The sequence below is a fragment of the Pleurodeles waltl genome, chromosome 7, assembly GCF_031143425.1.
Source record: "Pleurodeles waltl isolate 20211129_DDA chromosome 7, aPleWal1.hap1.20221129, whole genome shotgun sequence".
Classification (NCBI taxonomy): domain Eukaryota; kingdom Metazoa; phylum Chordata; class Amphibia; order Caudata; family Salamandridae; genus Pleurodeles; species Pleurodeles waltl.
Window position 1 is genome coordinate 1,217,868,589 of NC_090446.1, and position 26,210 is coordinate 1,217,894,798.

General features: G+C 42.5%; 1 protein-coding gene across 3 annotated transcripts in view; it reads left to right on the top strand.

The window, feature by feature from the left end:
- Positions 1-941: 941 nt before the first annotated feature.
- The window catches only part of WDR45B (WD repeat domain 45B), a 217,890-nt gene continuing 192,621 nt past the window's right edge, over positions 942-26,210 (top strand). The window contains exon 1 of one of the 3 annotated variants that reach the window (XM_069200359.1): positions 942-1,187. In XM_069200359.1, coding sequence (XP_069056460.1) covers positions 1,121-1,187 — 67 coding nt within the window. In that variant the 5' untranslated portion in view covers positions 942-1,120. The remainder of the gene's footprint in view (positions 1,188-26,210) is intronic. The other 2 variants (XM_069200362.1, XM_069200360.1) reach the window with 2 other exon arrangements.

The following is a 26,210-nucleotide window of genomic DNA, read 5'->3' on the forward strand; positions in this document are numbered from 1 at the left end:
GTGAGTTTATATACCGTTGCACATTGTTGTATGTGTCCACAACACTGACTCTATAGCCAAGTAAGTTAAGTTTATAGTTATACATCAATACATACATGCCAACATTTTAGGACAAGGAAATGGGTGATTTTGGAGAAAAAAAAGGGAGAATATTTTTTCTCTAGTTACTTCTATTGAAACAAAGACAATTTCAGGTGGTAGAAAACCAAAATAGAACCATTTCTGGCTTTAAAAATCGGGAGGCTTTCGCATGAATGGGATATATTGGCATGTATGATCTGTGTGTGGCTTGTGCCAGCTGCCCTTTTTAAACAACTGAGCCCTCTTGGGAAACTTTTGCCTGATTGTTTCCTAATGTCCAATTAAATTAAATCTTGGGCAGGGTAACTTTATTGATTGTCATCCAACTATCCAAAGAAACGGTTATCATATTGACTTCGTGTGCCTCAAACCGCATTCCTACTTACACATTGCCTGATTTGTCTCATGCTCACGTTCGGAATCAGCCCATTAACTTCACGCCTTTCGTGAACTAATAAGCAGCCTCGGGATGTAGTTATCAAAACAGAAGAAGTGTGTGACGTGAATTCTAGCCAGACAGGCAGTGTTGTCCGTGTGAATCGCTGATCAAAAACAACTGAAAGTGTGAAAACACAAATCCATTCTGTTTCACGGAATAATTTACCGTTCAAAGATGGCTGCCATGTTGGAGTTCTTAATAACTAAATTCCGCTGTTTGGAATTAGAGGGGACGCTGGAGTACGACTAGCTCAGGTGTAAATTATGTGGATGAAGTGCGTCTTCTGGTGAATTTGCCCGGCAGGTAACGTTAAGAGCAGCATTTTTTTTTAAAAAAGCTCGGTCGCAATACTGTAACTTCGATATTAAGATAGGTGGTGGACGAGGGAGCTTCTAAAGTTAAACCCGAACGGGACGAACTCAAGGCGTGGCGGCCATCTTGGAGAGGTGGCTGTGATCGATGTGTTCGGTGCTCGTTTCCATACGGAGGCGGAAGTCACCTCCTTCTTTTCGTGTTGTTAGGGGTTCCGTCCACTGTCCCCTTACAGGGCACGAGATGCTCTGACTGTCACCCAAAGTGCAGAAACTGCGGCCTTCAGCGATGAATCTGCTGCCGGCCAACCCGCATGGAAACGGACTGCTTTATGCGGGCTTCAACCAAGACCACGGTGAGAAGGGCAGAAAATACAATAGTGTCCTGTCAAAGCCGACGACTATATCTTTAATGGGAATTCAGAAGGAGTAGAGAGAGGCAGAGACGGGAGTGCGACATAGAGGCGTGGCTAGGGTGTGGCTATTCGGGGGCGTGGTCGTTGCCCTATGTTTTTATTTGGGTGAAAAGGTGTGTCAAGTAAGGTGGCTTGGGCTGCCTAGAGGCGGGGCAGTATATTTGTGTGAAGCGTTTTCGCCATAGAGACCATTGGTTTTAAAGTGAACTATAGACTTGGTCTGGTTACTTAAGGGCAAAGCCTGGTCCTGTATGAGGTCTATAATTCTCATGGATATTTCTAACTGCAGATCCCTTAAATTGTGAATATCCAGACACCACACTGTGTCTGGTAAATCCAAAACAGTGCTCCTATGTGCTGATTGGTGGCGCTGTGCGTTTCTGCATCAACAACATACTGCATCTGGACATGATACGTGGAACTACATATAAGCACCACTCGTGTGCAAACATCTGTTCTTTGTGTGCCTTCAGATGCTGTTCCAGAGCTTTGCTCCTCCCTTTTCTTCATTTGTGAAGATGATTTTTTTCCCCAATTTTTTTTACCACTGTGCAAGGGATGTGACTCCCGAGACTATGGTTTGCACCAAGGCCAATCTTCCTCTTGATTAAAGGCTTCGGGTGAAGTAAAAAAAGAAGACAAGAAGTCCAGACAGGATTCCACCGTTTCAGCCTACTTGTGCGAGAAGTCACGAGGGCATCAATGTGCCTCTCACTCTTGTTCCCGATTCACAGAGAAAACAGTTTAGATTCTAGTCAGATGAACTCCGTTGCAGCAAGTCAAAGCTTTTTTTTGTTTGTTTTTAGTGAGGCTATGCTGTGTATCTTTGGCATTCATTCAGTTTTCTATGGCGTGTCTTCAAGCCCCAAGTATCCGCAGGGCCCTCCAGCTGGGTTACTTCTGGTAGGTTTGCCCTTAGTGCCACCTGGACCCCTTGAGCCCACCCTGGGTTCCGTATCACCATCATGCTCTGCTCCGGCTTCAGAGGAGGACCTCTAACCCTTCGCCCTATGCAAATCAGAGTTTGCTTCAGCTCAATCAAGGCAACATCCGGTTCTTGACCTGCTACAGCCCATAATGAACCTCTCAGACATTATCTTACTGCTGTGCTGCCGTGCACATACATTACACCAGCTTTTTGGCTCAGACTCTGACCACTACCTGCCATATGGAGATTACAAAGGAGGTAACGGAGAAGAACTTGTCTTATAATACATCAAATTGTACTTTGAAACAGGAGGCCGGTGGACTAGACACCTCACCTGACACTGCAATGGTTTCCTCCCTGGACCACCAGACCTCTTTCCTCACCATAAACCAAAGGGCTGCTGAGGTGCCTGACCTCCACCATCCCATTATGGAGGTTAAAACAAACATCCTAGCACTGATTGAACCTTTTTCAGCTTTTAGTGACACTCTCTTGGGCTAAGCCATGCTCTGACCCCTGCAGTCAACCCAGAAACTGGAGAGCTTGGTGATACAGACATCTACCAGTAGGATGACCACTAACACATTTTCAACTACTCCTCCTGACAGGGAGATGAAACAAGGGGATACATTTGACAAACTTATGTTCTTGTCTTCCAGTCTTTCCCTGTGGTGAGTTCATGCAAGCCTTCTACTGGGGTGCCTTACTCATGCACTCTGAGACATGGTGGGTGAGATCTTAAATGCAGTCCCAGAAGACCTATGATCTTCCCTAGCCCCAACCATTCTAGATGGACAGGATGCTGCCAAATTTGTCATCAGCTCTGGCTTGGACCCCACAAATTTTCTAGGCAGGGCTACAGGAACAAGTATGGTGCTTCTGCGCCACACATGGATAAGGGCCACTGACTTATCCCGGGGTATTCAGGCATCCTTAGTGCACATACCTTTTGACAGCTTCCACCTGTTTGACAAAAAGGCAGAGTTGGTCCGAAAACATTGTAAAGAAAGTCAAGCCAAGGCATGTTCTCTGCGCTTTTTTTTAGCACCAATCTGGCATTCTCCATAACTATTTTGTCCTTTAGTGGAATATATCAGGGGCCTAATGTATCAACAGTGACAGCCTTCATTGCCCGCACAATAGGCTTCTCTGCCCTTTTAAAGGCAGGATTCACTTGTTCAGCAGACAGTGGCACTGCCACTAAGGGCAGTGTTGCTCCCAGTCTTCTGCCGTCTGGCTACAATCGCAAAACCTCTTTAGTGTGCCCTTAGAGGCACACAGACATCAGAAGGGAGGCTGAATTAGACACTTTCTGCATGGATAAATATCACAGCCAACAAATAGATCCTGTAGATTGTCCAACAGAGCTATGCCCAGGCATTTCTTTTCAATCCATCACACCTGCCACTTACAGTGGAATGCTGTTTAAAGAACCACCTGTCCATCTTATGCCTGGAAGTGCAGGCTCGTTTAGTCATGAGAGGGTACCGGCCTTATAAGTGGGGACTGGGTTTTATTTCTGCCACTGCCTTGTGCTGAAGAAAGGCAGAGGCCTTCGCCCTATCTTAGATATGTGCCCTCTTAACAGCTTTCTGCACAAAGAAAAATTCAAGATACTTACCCTGGCCCAGGTTCTATCTGCCCTGGATTCCAGAGACTGACTGGTGGCATTGGGCATGCAGGACAAAACTTTCACATCCTTATTGCCAGCGGCAGACCCCTCCTCCTGCCCTACCCAAAGTTTATAGTGGTGACTAACTCGGTTGGGGAGGTCACCTGAGAGAAGTGGAGATCAGAGTACTCTGGTTTCTGGTGGACTCCACTCCCCCCTCCACCCCCCCCCCCCTTGACGGAGACCTTCTGGATTTGCAGGTGGTTCAGTTGGTTTTAAAAGCCTGCCTGCTAAACATCAAAGGGAGGCTGGTGCAGGTTCTTATGCACTATGAGGCTCTATGCTTTTGGAGCTGGCTGGATCATCAGACCATTTCCTTGATGGTGTACTACCTGGCAGGATCTTCAAAAGCCAAGATGGACTAACTCAGTTGGCGATGCCTAGCAGATTACAAATGGCAATTGCATCCATAGTTGGCACTTGGCGTCTTTCAACAGTAGGGAAAACCCTGGCTAGGTGTGTGCGCCACTGCTCAGAACACTCCATATCAGCACTTTTTTGCACTGGAGTTCCCCAGAAACCACTCTCTTGAAGACACCTTCCTCCTAAAGTGGAGCATAGCACTTCTGTGTGTCATCCTGTCACTACCAGTCCGGCCCAGACCTCTGAAGAAGACCAGGAATGACCATGCCTAAGTGATACTAATGATATTGGACTGGGCCATGGGGGTCTGGTACCCGGAGCTTCTGGGCCTGAGCACCTTCCCTGTGGTCAAGCTTCTGCTGTGGGAGGATCTCCAGTTGTAGCAGTGGGACAGGATTTTGCTCCTGAGCCTGTGCAATCTGCATTTCAATGCGTGAAGACATGAGCAGCAGTTGAGTTCTCTTAAGCCTTCCAAGCCCCTTTGGTTTGATGCCACCCTGATGGGCAGGCGACCTTCCATTAAATCTGTATGTGCGGAGTACTGGGACTAGTTTGCCGTATGTTGTAGTACCCTGCAGTTTAATCCATTGCAGGCAAAACTGTTGGGTGTGTTGCTGTTTGCTTTGTTCTTGGCACAGCAAGGCCTTGCTCTGGGCACAGTTAAAAGGTTACCTGTTGGTTCTTTCTGCCATTTTACGTTCACCGAACCAACAATTGACTATATTAAATGACTCGTTGTGATTGTTCTTTGAAAGGTTAACAATACATGTTTCTACCTATGCCCCTCATGATGCCACTGTGGGACTTAAATCTATTTCTCACTTTTCTGAAATGTGCCCCTTTTTAACCAGTGCACAGTTGTCAATTGTACTTATTCACTCAAGAAATGGTCTTCATAGTCCTGATAACATCTGCACACCGAGTGAGTGAACTTCAGGCCCATTTGATCCAGATTCCCTATACAATTCTTTTCTTGAAAAAGTGGTAAAGACTTAAGCGGCTTTCTTAAGAAGGTGGTGACACCATTTCAGGTTCGACTAGCCATATCGCTTCTGGCTTTCTTTGCTTCGAATCATCCCTCGAAAGAGGAAAATAGACTCCATCATTAAGCTCCAAGAGGGTGCTCAGCTATTTTACATCAGTCGTGCCAAACAATATCTAGTGAATAATCAGCTCTTTGTGTGGTTCTCTGCAGTAAATAAGGGCAAGGCGCTGCAGAAATAGACCATGTCTACATTAAAATCTGAAATGCATTGGCTAAGATACAACATCCAAAAGGCCTAAGGACCCACTCTAAGCAGCTCTAAGGCTGCTACCACTGTGTTAGAATGCAGAGTGCTTCTCCTGGTTGTTTGTCTGGCAGTTACATGGACATCAGTGTGCATGTTTACGTAGCACAACTGTCTTAATAGTCACATCTGTCGCAATAGGCATTTTGCCCACTCAGTCCTGCAGACTTTTTAGTCTGAGCCATTCCACTGAACCACCACCATGGAGGTGCTGCTTTGATATCTGTTCACAGGGTGAAGGATGTGGGGTTAAAAGTACCCATCAGAAATACAAGTTACTTAATTTCAGTAATGCTCATGCTGATGGATACTCTATCTTAACGCAGATTCCTTATCACCCTCACACCACTCATTTCTGTGCTGTTGTCTCTTCCAAAGTAAAAGATCCCAATTTAGGAATCCGTGCACTAGTTTTTCAGTAGGTTAGAATGCTCCACATCTGAGGGCGTGGACACATTATGATGAAAGATACTGACATCAACGTGCATGGGTGGCGCTATTATGCAGATCCTGTCCTCAGGTCTGGAGTGGACAGGCGTTGTGGTGGAGTCACCTGATGCCACATGCTGCATGCAGGGACACTTCTTTGAATTTTCTATATCCAGTCTGGTGCCTAGGGATTCGCAATGTCAGGAATATGCATTTAGAGAGAGTGTTACAGAAGGTAGGTAATGTGTTCTTTTTGCTGGAACTATGGAGGGCCGAAGCCTTTTAACTCTGAAGTGATTTTCTGTTGGGTAAAGTTTCTATTTAGTGATAGAACAGCTTTTCTGACCCTGAGTTCTGTGTATTTGGAGTGTATCCCTTACCTAGGCTTAGTTTATTTGCAGGTTTTGGGGTTCAGTAATCTCTGGCGCTTAGAAATGGATTCCAGAAGAGTTTGTACTTAGCTCTTTGGGGCAAAAACCGTGTGAACTTGTATATTGGTTTGTTACATCCTCAGTGGCGTTTCTTGGGTGGGATAAGGGGTATGTGGATAAGCACGGCGCCATCACTCAATGGCCGGTATTATGAAATCGGATGCATGAGGATGACTTTGTCAGGTGATCAATTGTGTTATTGGGGGCAAAACAGTTCATAGCCGCACTCCTGAAACTTTAAGTATATGGAACGTAAAATACAGTCTTAACAATATATTCCAGTTACATGTTCCTCCATATCACCTCCTGGTTTCTGTAAAAAGAACATACACAGTGTTTTGTTTAGGATAGCTCTCCTCGAGAAGCTTGTGTGTTGCCTTTGCTAGGGGCTGTGGTAGATTGAAACCACGGGGCAGCTTTAGTGGTGTGTACTTTTGTTTACCACGTCACAGGGTGTCTGGCACATTTGCACTAAAGTTGTTTATCAAAGTCACTATCTTTGCACATCTAATGCTCCAGATGTAGTCGGGTGTATCAATTATGTCATTCTAATATGGTCAGTACTGTTTGACATTGTTATCACAGTCAATAAACTCAGTGTCCATCCACAGCAATACACTTAATTAAAATATGTTTTCATTTATAATTAAGGAAAGTTGAACAGTTACATGGATAATCCACAAAACAAGCTAGAAAGTTCTAGATGTTTTTTGAGCCTGAGATACTATACTAAGTGTTTGAGGTGTTTGCTCAGTAAAGGTGCAATGTTCGATAACACTGGGGCCTCTGGACACTGGTATTTTATGTGGGAAGGATCATGGCGTTTTTGTACATACATTTCTTTGCTATGGCTTATGTTTCTGACATGTTGTTTACTTATATATTTAGGTATTTGTCAGATTTCTTTTTCAATGGCTCACAACACAGTCAAGATAGTTGGAAAACGGTTAGACATAGTAAAAATGAAAGGCTAGTTGGTGTTTAGAGCTATCTAATTAAAACCTTTAGAAAAAAGCACATTTTCGGGAGTTGGCGAATGCTTACATATTGGCATAATATTTTAAGATTTTCCTTTAAAGAGTTCTAGAGTAGGAAGTTTCTGACTCAAAATGGTCTGCTTTCAAAATAGTTGTAAGTTATATCAAGTAATTTTTAACAGCCTGGTTTTGTGGTGTTTTTCGGTAAAATAAGGACTGACGTTCATTGCGTTAAAGTTTGTGTTGAATCATTAACATTTTAAATTTACAAATTTCTTTGATAAGTAGTAACAAATGGCATGCTTTTGAAGATTGGTTAAATATGCTCAGCTTTAGCGTGTAGTGAGACTTTAATTTTTGGAGGATGTTAAACTTACTGGTAAGACCAGCATTGATGTTTTAATAATGGCATTTAATAAAGTCTAGGTTGAGATTGATCTCAGACTATATTTCATTAACTATTGAATGCTTGAGTTTGCAGCAAGAATTTTAATCAGTAATGCATAATGGTGCTGCTTTAATCAGATTGTATAATGCTGAGCCAGAAATGTCATAGCCTTTAAACAGAACATGTATACAAAAAAAGTGGCCAATTTGTAAACTGCATGAGTCTGGCGCTTAAATAAAATTAAGAGCCCTACTTCTGTGTAGCTGAAATGGAACTTTCGGTACTATTTTGAAAGGCCTGCATAGAACACTGTCTCTAACTTAACAGCACTAAGACTGAGCCGCTCGGACAGGAGCTAGCTACAGCATGCCAGAGAGAAGGCGGACAGGGTTGAACTGACAGGTAAAAGTATATTTGCAGAAAGTGGCTGTGAGCAGACATGCCCCTAGTTAAAATAGGGTTGTACGAGGAGTAAAGGGGGGTCTGAATTTTACCCCTATAGCACTGTAATCCTTTTTTATTAACTCTTTTGGTTCAAAACAATTTCTGGTACAGAAATTAAACTTTAATACATTTGTGCAGAATACACATTTGGTTTTTAATAAAATTTATAACAGTTAATAATGCCATTTTGGCCCTATAAACAGAATGGTTGAGGTGGGTGTTTTCCCTCCTCAAGCAACAACCATGATCCCTGTCTGGGTGAACCATAAAGAGTCATATAATGAACCTGTGCTTAACCTGCTGGTAGCTTGGCACAAAAGCAATCAGGCGTAACTTTGTGGCAGTGTGTAAAGTTTTTATGCAACACACAAACAGTAATAAAGTGAAAACACCACACAAGAAAAATCACACAGAAAAATAGTGTACATTTTAATAAATAAAATGAGTTCAAAACAACAAAATCCAATCTGCAGAACCAGAGATATTCAATTTCAAAGTTTTAGGTAAGGATGGCACCTAAAAGCAGAAGGCAGTCGCCTGGTCATCCTAGACTGGGGGAGAGTCACAAGTTCAAACCGACTGCAGTGGAGCGCCACTGCAGGACCAGGTTAGTCCCCCTGAAAAATGTACCTCTCAAAGTCCAGCGCGAAGACTCCAGTTCATGGTGGAGGAGGCTGAGAGGAGAGTCACGAATGGTCATCACTGTGTGTGGAGAGCAGACCAGGTGTTGAGGATAAACGTCCCTGTAGGGCGATGATCCTGTTGGACATTGCAGGCGCTAATTGCTGGAGCTTTGCGTTGGTGGTTACAGCAGGATGTCATCACTGTAGTGTGAAGTGCAGATCTTGCGTTGTCTGTTGTCCCTCGCAGACACTGTAGCATGAAGAGGCTGGTTCACTGGCTACACAGTGAGCATGTTCAGATTTCATGTGAACACTACTGCAACGACTCACAATTCAGTCAAACTAACAATAATGAGTCTCTGGCTGTGCCGGATCTTTCTTTCCATAGAATTACAGCTCTATATGCCTTTACACAGAAATATTGACTTAAAACGACCATTTCTCGACATTAGGATGACATGGCCTCTACAGGAATACTTAAAACAACACCATAATGTTTAGTACAAATGTATACACACACAGTTCCTTGCAGTTTTTATTGTGCCTTCTGTGTGTACACCCAATGTACGATTGTTATTTTATTGTCTATTTAACCCCTTTGCTACTAGGCCTCACCCAAGCCGGCCCCCCCCCCCCTGTGCTAACCCTTTCTTTGACTATATGGGGTAGTTTGTGCTTCGGCCCCCATAACTTTTTGTCCACATCCTGGGGATTCTAAACATACCCAGGGTTTGTGGATTCCCCTGGAGGGGACTGAGAAATTAGCCAAAATACAGCAAACTTTGTTTTTTGTGGGAAAAATGGGGAAAAAGTGCTGCACAAGAAAGCGTCTGCTTTTTCCCTGCAAATAGCATCAATGAAGGGTTTGCTGTGCTACAATTACAAGCTTTCAGGCACAGGCAGACTTGAATCAGAAAACCAACATTTTCAACACAGTTTTGTCATTTTGCTGAGTCTATTTTTTGTTCTTTCCACCTCCTTCCAGTTAGTGGTAGAAATGGGTGTGAAACCAATGGTGGATCCCGGAAAGCTACACTTTCCTGAAAAGTAGACACGATTCTGAACTCAGCAATGGGTCATTTCTATAGCTCATTCAAGATTTTCCTATAGAAAGTAACAGTTGAAATAAAAAAATATTGAAATTGATTTGGAAAAAAACAAACCAGTCATTTGTGTTTACGTTTTCCTCTGTAACTTCTTCTAACTATGGCAGATTTTCGAAAGCAATATACTGTTACCTTTGCTGGACTTTCTGGTTGCAGGGATTTATAGGGCTTGTAGGTTCACCATGAATCCGAGGTACCCAGAGCCAGTAACTGAGCTGCACCTTGCAGTGGGTTTTCGTTGTGTACCGGGCATACAGCAATTCTTTTGCTAAAATATAAAGAGTGAAAAATAGGTATCAAGAAAACCTATGTTTTTCTGAAATGGGCACAAAGTATGGAGCTTAGAAGCAGTGTTTATTTGCACATCTCTGAATTTGTGGGTACCCATACTAGGAGGTGAATTTCTCAAAATGACTTCTTTCTTACACACTGTTTTACAAATGTAAGGCACAAACGCAAGAAAGTCTATTGGTATTAGAACTTGTTCTGCTTTTCTGTGTTGCCTCAAGTCTCTGGATAAAAATGGTACCTCACTTGTGTGGGTAGGCCTAGTGCCTGCGACAGGAAATGCCCCAAAACATAACGTGGACACATCACACTTTTCCACTGTAAACGGGCTTTTTTTTTTTTTAGCAATATGCCTAGCTGTGGATTTTGGGGCCTAGCTCACCTGGTACCCAAGGAAACATAGCTAACCTGTACATTTTTGAAAACTAGACACCACCTAGAGAAATTCAGGATGGGGTGACTTGTGTGGCTCTTACCACATTTGTCTACCCAGAATCCCTTGCAAACCTCAAAATGTGTCTAAAACACATTTTCCTCACATTTCTGTGATGCAAAGTCCTGCAGTTTGAGGGAAGTCACATACTTACTTCTACTCAGCATTCCCCCAAGTCTCCCAGTAAAAATGGTACCTCACTTGTGTGGATAGGCCTAGTGCCCACAGCAGGAAACGCCCAAAAACGCAACATGGACAGAACATATTTTTCCACTGAAAACTGACTGATTTTTTTTTTTTAACAATGTGCCTAGCTGTTGATTTTGGGCTCTAGCTCAGCTGGCACCTAGAGAAACCTAGTAACCTGTACCTGTACATTTTTTAAAACTAAACGCTTAGGGGACTCCAGGATGGGGTGACTTGTGTGGCTCTTACCACATTTGTTGACCCAGAATCCCTTGCAAACCTCTACATCTTCCATTACAAACGATACCTCACTTGTGTGGGTGGGCCAAGTGCCTGCGACAGGGAAGAGACAAAATGTATGGAGATTGAAGGGGCACCAAAGCGTGTTCATAAGTGCAGTAAAAAAAAAAATTTGAGACTGACTCTAGTTTGTGCCCCACACAAGTGAAGTATCATTTTTATTTGGTGACCGAGGGGTCCGCTGGGCCGTAGGAAATTGGTGGTTTATTTATGTTTCTGGAGGAATATGTCACAGAAGTACAAGAAAATGTGTGATTTTAGTTACAATTTGAGTTTTACAGGGCATTGTGAGTAAGGAAACTTGTTGGGATCTACGAGAGACACACCCCGTACTCACCTGGGTGTCTAGTTTTCAAACTTATCTACAGCCAGTACATTTTCCCTATACAAGATGCAAGCACGTTATCAAGTCTCTTACTTCCGTGATGTCCCAAGCACTCAAACTGTGGGGAAAAAAATGCCCTTAGGTTTTGCTAAAAAAGACCCCTCACCCACCAACCTAGTTGGTGACATGCTTCATCTATTGGGGTTCCACTTGAGACACCTAATGTGTCAGGGGTGTGCTTTGATGCCTGATTACGACGGAGCAGTTTTTTTTTAGTTGAGTTCACAACTGAAAGGAGAAGTGCAATAAAAACATATTGTGGCTACTCACCATTATTTTAACACATACACCCTGGTTGGATTTGGCTTAAGGGTGAGTGATGGTCAATATATAAAATTTTATCAACAAGAGATTTCACAAAAATGAAATGCACTCTTAATAATTGAAAGGTCAAAAAACGGAACCAATGATTCACAGCTCGTGAGCTGTAAAGCCACGACAAGGCACCACCTGCTTTACAGGTCATTCACACTCCTTTCGCTCTTGACACACACAAGATAACTCACACTGCCAGCCGCGGGCCCAGCGCAGTCACAACAAGAGACAATGTAGAGACAATGTACACCCTGGCAGAGAAAGACAGAAAAGACAATTATTACTGCACAACCACATATTCATCAAGTACACACACATACTGGTTGGATTTGGCACAAGGGTGAGTGATGGTAGTAACATTTTATATTGAACCCAGAGATTTCACAAAAACAAAATGCACTGTTAATAATTGAAAGGTACAAATGAATGAATGAATATCACTTCTTGGGAATTTTCTGGATGGTACCACACAAAAAACCTTTCAGGACCTGCAAGCTCACTTTCAACTGCATAAATATTCACAACTCCGACATGCATAATCCCCTATGTTAGGAATTTCAAACCACTACACAATTTCATCCCCCTGGAAGGGAAGCTCATCTCCAGGGACATAGGAGACCACAAAATCACTAAAACGTACAGTTCATTAGTAATTATTAGCCCATCTACTCTGCCAACACTCCGACACACATGGGAAGCTGATCTCAAAGACCTGGCAGATGACGACTGGGCAGTGGCTGATGGGGCACCCAGGGCGGCTGCTATATCAGCACGCCTGCGCTTGATTCATTTGAAATATCCCCACAGGGCCTATTATTCTGGACATCTGTGGCATATGGGAGTAATGCCTCCCCTTCATATTTCAGGTGTCAGGTGTCAGAGGGTACATTCCTGCAGTATGGGACTGCTCCGATTTGACCCAATTGTTGCTTAAAGTTCTCACATAGTCTATTCCTTTAGACCCCAGCTGATACTTTTGCATATATCTGATGGCCCAGGGGCAATAAGTACAAATGCTCACTCCTCTTCTTGGGACTCACACTTGCTAAAAGAGGTATAGCGAGGACATGGAAATCAGCCACTGCTGCCTCTGTCTCCGCATGGAAGCGAGGTATGAACAATTGCGTGGGACTCAAAATACCGATATACCGAGCCAAAGGTTGTCCTCAAAAACACCCCAAAATCTGGGCAAAATGGGACGAATACACAGGGGTAAAGTCTCTCCCCAGTTCAGACCCATACACGACTGCTGGAAGATAGACTCAGACACTTTCAAGTGTCCGGAGATGGGCAAACTCTTCACAAACATGCTGATGGACTAGGGATTCTGGGGAGCTGGTGGTGGACTAATGATGGGGATATGGTTAATTGTACTTTGTATGTTTCGTTGGATACCATTGTTGTCGGTCACTGACTCTACTGTTAACTGGCATGCGTCAATAAACACAATAAAATCTGTTATAAAAAAAAACAAAAAAAAACTGAACCAGTGACTCACAGCTCGTGAGCTGTAAAGCCATAAAGCCATGTCAAGGCACCAACCGCTTTACAATTAATTCACACACCGTTCATACACCCAAGACCAATCATGCCGCCAACCGCAGGCCCAGCACATTACAGCACTCACATAAACAGGCAGTGCCATTCAAAGTAGCCCATCACTTTCATACGCCCTCCTGCCTGACACAGCAATCACCCCGTCTGACAGAGTGTATGGACTGGGGTTTGGCTAGCAGTGTGTAGTGACCATCAGCAAGTCACTACTCACACACTGCAAGCCAAGCGCCACTTCAGGCACACCGCCAGCCAAGCACCACTTCAGGCACACCACCAGCCAAGCGCCACCTCACACACACTGCCATCACAGTTTTTTAACAAAAAGAAAATCCAAACTAATTGTAAGTAAATACAAAGCTAACAAACACAAACGCTCTAACTAAATACATGACACTAATGCAAACAGTGAAAATGATAAAAAATATATAACAGTATCACTTTTACGCTCATGGTAGCTCCTCAAAATCACTTTGGGTGTGGTACATTCTGAAACAAGCATGCACACATAGCCCAGGTTTAGAAGGACAGCCAGGGAAATATATATGACTTTCTTTCCACGCACCTCTTAGCATACAGACTCTACATCTCCTACTGGGAAAGTTTTTTTTGGGCGTCGGAGGAATGTTATCCGGAAAGTGGCAGTCTTTTAATCTAGCCGCATCCTCCACCACTCCAACTCTAGGAACACTTGCCTGTTCCACTAAACCAAGGCTGCCTATCACAGACTCCTGAGACAGAATAAATTTCATCTTGGACTCTGGAGAACAATCCTTAAAGACAATATAAGCATTAAAGGTTGCTAAGTGGAATAAATGGATAGCCAACTTCTTATACCAAATGTAAGGCTTACGAACAGCAATGTAAATTTCCAACCTCTGATCTACTCTATCTACAACACCCATGTGCTTATTCTAGTCTAAAATATACGCAGGTTTGCACACTTCAGCATCCTGATCCCAAACAGTCACAGGTGAAGTATTTTCATCATGGATAGTAGTCAGCATGTAGACATCTCTCCTGTCTGCAGATTTCACAGCTATAAGTTCATCACTAGTCAAAGCACTGCCCCCTCTCGAGTTTTCTTTTACAAACAAGCTCTGTTGGGTAACCTTTACAGGTAGAGAGGAGTGTGTCTCAAGCAACAGTGTCCACTTTGACAAAGTCCCTAAATTGCACACCAGTGTAGACATTATCTACCTGTAAATGGTGACCTTTGTTAAAAAGTCCTCTACCAAGTTCCCACACAATCTTCTCACTAACTCCAAAAGTGGACTGACAATCAGGGGGGTCAATACTGGAATCCCTACCAGTGTACACCCAGAAATTATAGACATATCCAGTCTTACTCTCAGATAGCATATACATCTTGATTCCATAACGTGGCCTCTTGCTAGGAATGTACAGCCTAAAAACAAATGGCCCTTGAGCAGGACCAGAGACTCGTCAAGAGCTGTTTCTTTCCCTGGAACATAGAGCTCTGAAAACAGATCTACAAAGTGATCAAGGACAGGCCCAATCTTAAAAAGACAGTCACAATCGGTGATCTTGTGGCAATGCTAAAGCATTATCAACAAAACGCAGCATCCGAAGCAAAAGCAAATACCCATCACGACTCATGGTTTCAGGAAATATAGCTGTTGAAATCAAAGGACTAGTAGTCCAATATGAAGACAGCAACAGTTCCTTATCAAGCCCATCAAAAAAGTTAAACCCAAGAACTTCAACTCATCCGGATTTGTGAGAGTCCACCGATTAGCTCTAGAGTGGGGCTTAAATCTGGCACTATTGTCCCTCAAATACTATTCAGTATACAAATTAGTCTGCTCAACAATCATATTCAAAAATACATCGTCCATGAACAACTGAAGGAAATTTGTAGGCAAAACGTTTTCAGTATTCAATCTACAAACTGCGACACCAGTAAAGGCAGGCAATGCCGCATGCACCATTTTTAGGGCAACCCAGGTTTTAGCTCCTCCAGTGGGAAGCCTTGCAGTCCTAGGTAGCAGTACAGATGCCTCTGTATGCACTATCGACACATCAGTGTCCTCCTTTAAAAGAGGCACTACCTCCGCACTGAGAGTGGCTGCATCATCAGATGATTCCTCTCGGACAGAAAATTCACTGCCAGAATCTTGCACTTCCTCCTCTGCCTCAGATACAGAGTCAGTCTCCTACTTATGGTCAGAGGAAGATTCAAAAAGCATGCCAACAACCTGCTGAGCAGTCATCTTGCGGCTAGCCATAATCCCTTACTAATAAAAGCAACTAGACAAATATGTCAACAACAGCCAACACTGAGTAAAATAAATAATAAACAAAGTGTGGTTTTATCACTAAGACTTAAACACTCAAAAAAGAATACCACTCACTTGCCAAAGACAGCTAGACTCACCAGCACCAACTCTGCACAGATGCAACAAACACCAAATTTATCCCCCTAGAAAGGAAAAACAAAAGAAAATTACACAAAGGACAACACAATACACATTGAGCACAAACCTAAAGATAATTTCACACACAATCAAACAGAAGCTAAATATGCTGCTATTATTTCAGCATATGCAAAAAAACACATTCATGCAGGGCAGTGATACTCATTTGTAGTTAACAGTACAAACAACCTTTTCTTACCAAGCACATGCAACTGCAGATCAACCAGTTCTGAAACCACAAGCAGGAGTCACAGCGAAGGAAACAAAAGCTTTGCTCTAGAAAAAAGGAGGAATAAAACATTACAATCACAAATGATGACAAGAAATGAAACAGTTAACAATATAAAACAATATGAAGTCTGGCCATCACCATTCAAAAGCCTGCCACACGTTAGCCAAATGTCAGTCCATGCTCAGTGCCAGCCCATGCACACCGCCAGCCAAGCGCTAGCCCACACACGAAGACCATCAGCCAAACCCCAGTTCTCACACACAGAAACTTTCCCGATCCAGTGGTTTTCTTCCCCCCCCACAACAAAAGGCCAATCTGCCCAAAAAGGGAGGCAGAAATGGTAATAAAAAATACATGTCCCAAACAAGGGCACCAACCCTTGCCAAAGAGGTCTCTCCCTGACATATAAATAAATAATGTCCCTGGTGTCTAGTGGCTTTCTTGATGAGCCTACAAATATAACCAACCTGCCCTGGTGGGGGGGCAGAAAACATCCAAAGCATTTCCCTAAGAAAAGGGAGCAACCCTTTCCCAACATACAACACTAAAATCGATGGTGTCTAGTTGCCTTTTGCCCCGTGGAGGCAAATGGGCCTAAAGATATGGCCAATCTGCCCCCGGGGAGGGGCAGAAAACGGTTTAAGCATTTCCCCAATAAAGGAGAGCAACCCTTGCCTAAGGGGCCATTCCGCAACATACAACACTGAAATCCCTGGTGTTTAGTGGCCTTCCGCCCCCTCCCCAGATTACAATTTTGCCTGAAATCCACTGATCTGCCCTCTGGGAGGGGCAGAATACATAATTAAATGCCCAAAAAGGGGAATGACCCTTGCCTAATGGGTTACTCCCCGCAATCAATCATAATCCTAAAAATCCCTGGCTTCTAGTTGGTTTCAGTCCCCCCCTCTGGGGGGGCTGATTGGCAGCAAATCAGCCCCCGGGAGGGCGAAATACAGACACATCATGTCCCTCAAGGGAGCGACCCTTGCCTAAGGGGGTCACTCCCTCAAATATAGGAAAGGAAATCCCTAGTGGCTCAGTGGTGTGAGTTCTTGCTCCACGATCGCGGCACCGCCTGTGGTCGTGGAGCAGGAATCCACTGTTTTCAGTTGCGGGGGAAAAGTCCTTTTCCCCTGCATCTGTAAAATCCTAACCCCCTCACCGTAGAAGAAGGACTTACCTTTTTGTCTTCTTCCTGGACGCACTGGAAGCCAATGGCTTCCAGCACATCCCGAGCTGCATGTGATGTAGTCGGCGTGCTGTGAGCGATCTGACGTCATTCAATCACCGGCAGGCGGATTGGGGGTGGCAGCAGAAGCACCTCCGCTCCCATCCCCTGTAAGTGGGTGAAAGTGGGCTGCTCACGGGGGGCGCCAGTGCTTCCCCTGTGGGCGGGTGCGAGGACAGAATGGTTCTGTCCTCAGCACATGCCCACCGCGACTGATGATTGAACCATTCCATCATCAGCACACAAGGGGTCAAACTGTAAACATAACTTCTACCCTCAGCTGACCGATCAATCATGAACACCCATGCAAATTAGAAACAAAGGGCTGAATTTTTGTTTTATCCATATTTATAATCAATGTATTTATTTAGCAATATTTTTTAAAGCCGGATATTTTTTTCTATCTCATTATTACCAGATCATCGCTGTAAACTCATTGGTGTAAAGTAAACCCAATATGTATACTCCTCCTGTCCCCCTCACCCCACCCTCCATTTTTGGAGAGAAGTAATTGGAATTCAAAGAATCTTTTGGAAGTCTGACAAATACAGTGTGTTACAAAGTATATCCACGGATCCAAGAGTTGTTCGGTAAACTTTATTGTACAGCAGCCACAACAGTGCCTCGCTGCTTCCTCGCTTCTTCCTTCTCTTCACCAACCGTCCCCCCGAGAATCCTCAGGACATCTCCCTTCTATTCTCTGACATAATTGAATCAATGATGTCAGAGTCCAGCCAAGACCACAACACATCTCCTTCCCATAAAAATAGTAAAACTTAACTGCAATAACATTATAACACATAGATAAAAAAATACAAAGAAAGGAAAAACAAAGAAAGTTAACACAATGCAAAACCATAAAAGGGAAACAAAATATAGTAAGCTCATTTGTCAAAAATGTAATTATAGCTAATGCAAATGGAAATAACATGGAATATCCCAAAATGATCAACTATGTAATCACACACACAATGTTACTGCCATAGCTCCTTTAACATGTAAAATCCTCTAAGTATTTGGGAGTTGTTTTATTCCTTAGACTCCTTCTAATCTTCTCTCCAGGATCAGGATCAGATCCACCAATATTTTCCTCCTTGCACATTCCCTCAGTCATTGGTCCAACATCCTCACATTTGGCTAAGTGCGACATGCTCCACACATCACCTTCTTCCAGAACAACAACATTCCTTCTCACCTGCACAATTTTCTTCGGTCCCATAAACTTAAACGTCCCTTTTCTTGACCAAAAAGTTTTTTTTACATATACCATGTCACCTTCATGCCAAAACCTTTGATGAGCACCATGTTTTACATCAAATGCTTCCTTATATTTTGCTTGATTCGCAATAACTTTGTGTCGGAATACATCTTTACTGTCCAGTGAATCCCCAATCTCTTTATCAGCTAACAACCACAGAGGATTAAGTTTAGAACCCGCCAATCTACCTCTCAATATTCTAAAAGGAGACATACCAGTAACAGCATTAGGAGCATTCCTGTGGGCCCATAACTTCTCCCTGAGGACCGTTTTTAAAGGAATACCATTGTCCATGGCAGTCTGTGCACTAGTTACAACCAACTGGTTCATTTTTTCAACTAACCCATTGGCTTGGGGGGAATATAAAGCAGTGCGAAAATGAGAGATAACTAAATTGTTAAGGAAATTCTTCATTTCCAATGAGATAAATTGCACCCCATTATCAGTGACTATCACTTTTGGAATACCCTCACATGCAAAAACATCAGTTAAGAACTCTATGACCACTTTAGTGGTAATAGCACTCACACAACTAGCAGTGACCCACTTGGACATATAGTCAACTAATACAATTGCAAATCTCTCATTGTGAGGTAAAGTTTCAAACGGTCCCACAATATCTAATCCAAGTTTGCACCATGGTTCATCAGGAACACGAACCGGGGATAAAGGAGCAGTTCTTACACTTTTGGATTTGTCACTCCTTGCACAATATATAAAATTTTTTACAACCGCTTCAACCTGTCTATCTAGGCCTGGCCACCAATAGCATTCTCTGACACTAGCTTTGGTTAAATTCCTGCCTAAATGTCCCTCATGAGCTAAATTGATCAGTTTCTCATACAACCCAACTGGAGGAACCAACCTATCACATCTGTAGAGATCATTTCATACAATACTCAATTCATCTTTGACATTCCAGAATGTTTTAACACCATCCGGACAGTTACATAAATCAGGCCAACCCTTCACAACATATTCTGAAACCAGCATGCGAACAGTGTCTTGTTCACATTCTGACTCCCATCCTTCCTTATCAATAGCTGGTTCTTTAATCCACAATATTGGAATCTGATCATCCGTAGTACAGTCTGTCAAAGGTAATCTAGAAAGGAAATCTGCTGGAATGTTTTCCTTTCCTGGTAGGTATTCCACATGAAAATTATATTCCATTAGATCTTCTACCCAACGTTTGATACGTGGAGTTGTGTTTTCTATATTACGGCATGAAAACATCTGCACTAAAGGTCTGTGATTACTTCTAAGTACAAAGGGTAACCCCCAAAGATAGTACTTAAAGTGATTAACGGCCCAATTGCATGCCAAAGCTTCCCGCTCTATTACTGAATAGCGGACTTCTGCCTCTCTAAGAGATCGAGAAGCAAAAGCCACTACTTTCTCCTCACCATCAACCAACTGCGAGAGAACTGCACCCAAACCCTTCAGGCTAGCATCCGTAGACAGCAAAGTTCTCCTCCTAGTATCAAAATGACCCAGTGTAGGCATCTCTCCAATTCTGGATTTAACAATGTCAAATGCCTCTTCACACTCCGAGGTCCACACAAAATCCACACCTTTCTTTAGCATGGCTCTTAAAGGTTGTACTACACTCGCAAAGTTTCTAATAAACTTCGAGTAGTATTCTGCTAAACCAAGAAATGAGTGCACTTGATCTCTGTCAGAAGGGGTGGGCATTGATATGATAGATTTGGCCAATGTTACTTTAGGTTTAATACCATCACCAGATATGGTGTGCCCTAGATAAGAAACTGTTCCAACCTTAAACTTGCACTTTTCTTTTTTTAATATTAACCCTTTATCCTTTAATCTCCTCAAAACTGCTCTGAGAACAACGTCATGCTCCTCTTCATCTTCACTATAAATTAGCATATCGTCTTGGAAGAATAAGACAGAACTCAAACCCTTAAGCACTTCTTTCATTATTCTTTGGAAACATGCAGCACCCGACGCTAAGCCAAAAGGCATCCTAATAAACCTAACAGCTCCCAAAGCCGTAACAAAAGAAGTTAAGTGTCTTGAGTCTTCATGAAGTAAAATTTGATGGTAGGCCGCAGATAAATCTAACACACTAAATACCTTGGCCTGTGAAAGCATGGTTAAAGTTTCATTAATGTTTGGCAAAGGTTGGTGGTCTACCCATATGCACTGGTTGAGACCTCTCAAGTCCACACACATTCTAATTTTAGAACCATTGTCCTTGGGGACTAAAACAATGGGAGCTAACCATTCTGAAGCTTCAATTTCTTCTATAACTCCCAAACTCAGCAGCCTATTAAGCTCATCCTGCAACGGAGATAACATCAAATGAGGCACTTTCCTTACTTTATGTACTACTGGTTTGGCAGAAGATTTCAAAATAATCTTATGCTTGAAATCCGCCAACAACCCTAATTTGTCACTGAACACTTCAGGAAATTCATTCACAATTGAAGCATCACTTCCTATATGAGATATAGAGAGAACTTGTTCCAGGGAATTTGGGTTGAGAATAATGCCCAGATCTTTTTGATGTCTCCACCCCAACAAATTGTCTCCTCGTTTGGCCACATATATTTTCCCTACAGTTTCACGTCCTTTGAATTTGATTGTCATCAATGAATAGCCAAATAAATCAATTCTCTGTCCTACATAGCCTATGGGGTTTATGTCTGGAGGGAAAAGTTCAATGTGGTCATTACCAAAAATTGTCTCCCAGTTTTTATCACCTATTAAGGTAAAAGGAGATCCTGAATCCGCAAGGACAGGAACAACTTTACCATCAATCTCTATATCACATTTTGGCATAACTAACTTGTTGTTACTTAGAATTCCTCTATAAGTAGTATCAGGACACTTCACATTTAAGATTAATTGTTGACTTGACATTGCTTCATCTGTCACATTTATCTTTAAATTTTTGCAAACTTTTGCTAAATGTCCTTTCTTTCCACAATTCCTGCAGTTGACATTCCTAGCAAAACATCTCGGATTGTTTGCTAAATGTCCAGAACTGCCACATTTATAACATTTAAGTTTGGACTCTTTGGGCATCTCGCTGCCCCCTTTTAGATGACTTGCCACTGGTCTTTGTATGATATTTCTCTCTTGTAAACTTTCTTGGGTAGAAATTCTAGCCACCGCCGGATTAACCGAGGAGTCAGCTAAACAGTTCGAAGTGGTGTTCATCATTTCCTTGACCCAGGAAGCAGCATGCTCCAAACTTTCCACAATAGTAACAGCATCTTCTAGGGTGGGATTTTTTGCTAATAACTTTTCTTGCACTCTTGGATTATTGGTACATCTTACCAGCTGATCCCTGATAAGAGAATCAGTTAAACCAGCAAATTCACAAGTCTGCGCTAGTGTCTTAAGAGAAGCAACGTAATTTCCCACTCTTTTATCTCTAGCTTGTGTTCTCATGAAGAATTTATGTCTTTCCATGACTACATTTATTCGGGTATCAAAATGTTTCTTCAATATCATGACTGACATATCATATACATCCCTAGGATCGCCATCTGCAGTGCCAATCATAATTGGATCAAGGCTGTCATAGATATTCCTCCCTTCAATACCTACATTATGCAGAAGAATTCCTTAATTCCTTGCTGGCGAAAATGTTTCTCCACCAATACCAATCAAGTAAGATTCAAAAAGGTTAATCCATTTTTTCCACGGTAAAACGGGTTCCCCCCGTTTCAGATAAAAATTGTGGTGGTTGGGCCAAACTGAGAGTAGCCATATGAGACATAGTGTAGAAAATATGCTCTAAGAAAAATAAATCAATAAATAGATAGCAATACAATGAAATGTTCAAAACCTCTAAATACTAAGGTCAAGAATAATATATTATTCCATATTGACCTTCCTTCTATTTTACTAACATACAACATTACCAGGAACAAAGTATATGAAATTATGGTTTTGTGCCACTGAAAACAATAAGTTAGCAGTCTAAACACTGTCAAGCTGTAAAACACACGAGATCTGACGTTCTCGTGATGTAACAAGGTGAAAAACAAGTGTTGAGAAAGCGTTGTATCACGTTGCCCAGGACAGAGTTCTTGAAATGCTGTTGAACGCGCAGCGCGCGTGCAATGGCAGGATTCCTGCTTCTTCTTTGAACTCAACGCGCGCCTTGAAATGCTGTTGAAATCGCACGCGCAACGCGCGTGCAATGGCAAGATTCCTGCTTCTTCTTTACACTTCGGCGCGCGCGTTCGAGCACTGCCACAACTACAGCCAGCACGCGCTTGAGACACTGCTGTCACACGGCTTTCTTTGTCTTTTCCTCTTTTTATCACATGGAGCCGTCGCCCCAAAACCAACCAAAAACGAAAAAAAAAAACAAAAAAACGGCCAAATACCTTTTCTTTTCGGCCGCCGCAACTCAGCAAATTCACAGTGCGCACAAGCCTGCAGCGCACTCGACCCAGTTATAAAATACCAAAATGACAGCTCCTATTACTGCCACGCAGGAGCATCCAACATCAGGATAACACTGGGATCATCACAGCTCCTCTTCACAAATAAGAGATCTTGATAGCAGCCCAGCCAACATCACACGCCAGGTTCGGTGGATGCTGTAGAAACTCGTCGCCACTGTTCAAGAGATCCACGGATCCAAGAGTTGTTCGGTAAGCCTTTATTGTACAGCATCCACAACAGTGCCTCGCTGCTTCCTCGCTTCTTCCTTCTCTTCACCAACCGTCCCCCCGAGAATCCTCAGGACATCTCCCTTCTATTCTCTGACATCATTGAATCAATGATGTCAGAGTCCAGCCAAGACCACAACACAGTGCAAGTAGAGTAGGAGCCAGGACTCATCCTTGATGTAGACCATTCAGTATACATATGTTTCTTGATAAGGTACTAGTTAAATCTAGCTCCTCCGTAGCCGAGTTGTCCCTATACAATTTTTGATCTCAGTTCGGCTTATACATTTGACCTTTATCCCTTTTTATTCTTCTCTTTTCTTTTTTTTTTTTTAATAAGAATTTTATTTCATTTCAGGTATACATGTACTAAAAATAAAACATACCTTCATCTGTGGTAGTATCAATCCATGACAATCTGATTTTCTTTGGCTGTTATAATCAGGACAACCTTGCTATCAATCTTTGTTCATTCGATTATCAATTCAACTCAAATCCCTTTTACAATGTTAATCACATCGAGGTTTTCTGACATTTTATATATTGCATAACATATATTCATGAACCTTAGTTCCACATACCTGTCGATCATACTTATTGATAACTTATTGCTTCTTAAAATAATGCCATATATCTGAAAAAAATTTAATTCCACTTGTTTTGAATATGCCTCCTCATAGTTTTTAGGTGTTAACATCTTATCCCACCAGCTTTGGATAGTAGAAATCATCTGTGTCCGCCATAACTGGAGTATTAATGATTGAGCTACTGCAAGCTGGGCTTTTGGTTAAAATTATGCCTTGCCAGTACGTGCCCCCATGATCTAAGGCATTCCTCTGACGTTCTGTGTATTGCCTCCTGTAGTTTTTCTATTTGCAATTTTGATGTGTCTGCGCTACTTTAATAAAAATGATTTGGCCCCTAGCTGTTGCTTTGAATGCCTCCCATACATTAAACAAGGAGGCTGAATTTCGATTAAACTGAAATAATTCTTGTATGAATTTTCTCATATCTGAGACCCACTGCTGATTAACCAACAAAGGTCTGTCGAACTGCCATCTGGGTCTCTCTTTGTTAGGCAAATCCAATTCTACCGTCACCATGACCACAGAATGATCAGAAAAAGCATTTACCCAAATATCTGAATCTAGCTTCTTCAACGAGCGAGATACTAAAATGAAATCTATCCGGGAGGCGGTTTTATAGCGATGTGAATAGCAAGTATATTGAGTGGCAACAGGGTGTCTTTCGCGCCAAGAGTCGGTTATCTGGAAATCGCTTTTCATTACATTCAAAAGCAATTTGGTTTTAGGCTTAAGTTGCTTTTTCACTTGATTGGAGGTGTCTAAAGTTATGTCCTGAATATAATTAAAATCGCCTCCCAAAATAAAGTTGCATTAGTGGCTCTACTTCATCCACAACTGGACCGTAGTAGTTAACCAAATTGACTTGAACTTCTGTTTGTATAACATTGAGCTAGATCCACCTCCCCTTAGGGTCTTTAATAACATCTTTTACTACCCAATCTAGTCTGTTACTAAGGTATACTGCCACCCCTCTAACTGCCAAACCAGATGATGCAAACCAAGCTGACGAGAACTGTTTTGGAATATATATCTTGGAGTTATTACTTTTCAGATGGGTTTCTTGAAAGTAAAGAACATCAGGATTAAATGAACATAGCCATCTTAGCATTGCCTTGTATTTCTTACTATTAGAAATACCATTCGCATTGCAGGTAATAACTTTGAGCTTAACCATTCTTATTGACTAATTCGTTAATCATCCTTCTCCAACCAAAGTGAATATATGCTACCTTTTGAAATAACCTGAATTTTCTCAACTTAAGGGAACTCGTCCCCTTTCACTCCCTGTATCCCAAACCGCCCACCTCCTCCTCCCTGAACACTCTAACCTTGAAGCCTCCCTCAGAGCGTCGCCCTCCCCTGAACGCCCCCCGTACCACTCCCACACTCTCCTTCCCACCCAACCCCTTATGTGTCCACATGGGTGTCCTGACATGGCACCTAGTTGTCAGTAGTGCTAGAGGGTGAACGACATACAATAATTAAATGTGCTGTGTGCTTCTTTCCTGTCGTCATGAAAGCTCTAACTAATAAGTACTAGCCTCCTCAACCCAGTCCTACCCCATTACTTATATTTTGCAACAAGGTTCTGGCCGCATTTACTGTATGGATTATATTTGAGCGGCCCTTGAAAAGAACTTTTAACTTTGATTGCTGTACAAGCCCGGCTGGAGCTCCCGCCTTTTAAAATGCTGGATTCATTTCGTTTAGTTCCCTCCGCCTGCGCGCAGTGGCAGCTGACATGTCTGAAAAAATTCTAAAAGTACAGTCGCCAGGAATCTGATGTATTCTACTCTTAATTGCCTGTTGCAAGATACGTTCTTTAATTTGGAAATCGCCAAAGTTCACCACTATTGTGCGAGAGTATTTAGCATCAGGTCTTAACACCGCTGGAACTCGATGAGCTCGCATAATAGAGAGATCTTGATGGCATCTACCAGTTCTGGAAGTACATGCTGTTTAACAAGATCAGTAATCAATTGGGTAATATTCTGGCCATTGTCGCGACCTTCAGGGATCCCTATAAATCTTAAATTTGATCTGCGTGAATAGTTCTCTGCATCTTCCATCTTAATCTGTAGCTGTAGTAGATCGTCTTGACACTTGGAGATTGCAGGGGCAATGTGAACTCGTCCATCTTCCAAATCTGAGACATGTTGTTCGACCTCCCTGATTCAAGTGTTAAGCTGCTGAATATTGGCATTTATCAAATTTAATTGTGTTTCTGTTCTTGGGTACGTTTCTGTCTGTGAAAATGTTAAAGATTTTAGCTCATTTTATATTAGATGGAGAAAGGATTGCGAATGAATGGTGTCTTCTCCTTCAAGTCACCCGGACTGTTCTGCATAAGGTTGTGCTTCTACCTGGTATCTCTTGTGTCCGGTCCTGCCTTCTGTGTCTCTTTCAGAGTCCAAAGATGATCTCATGGAAAGGCACGTGGGGTCTACCAGATCT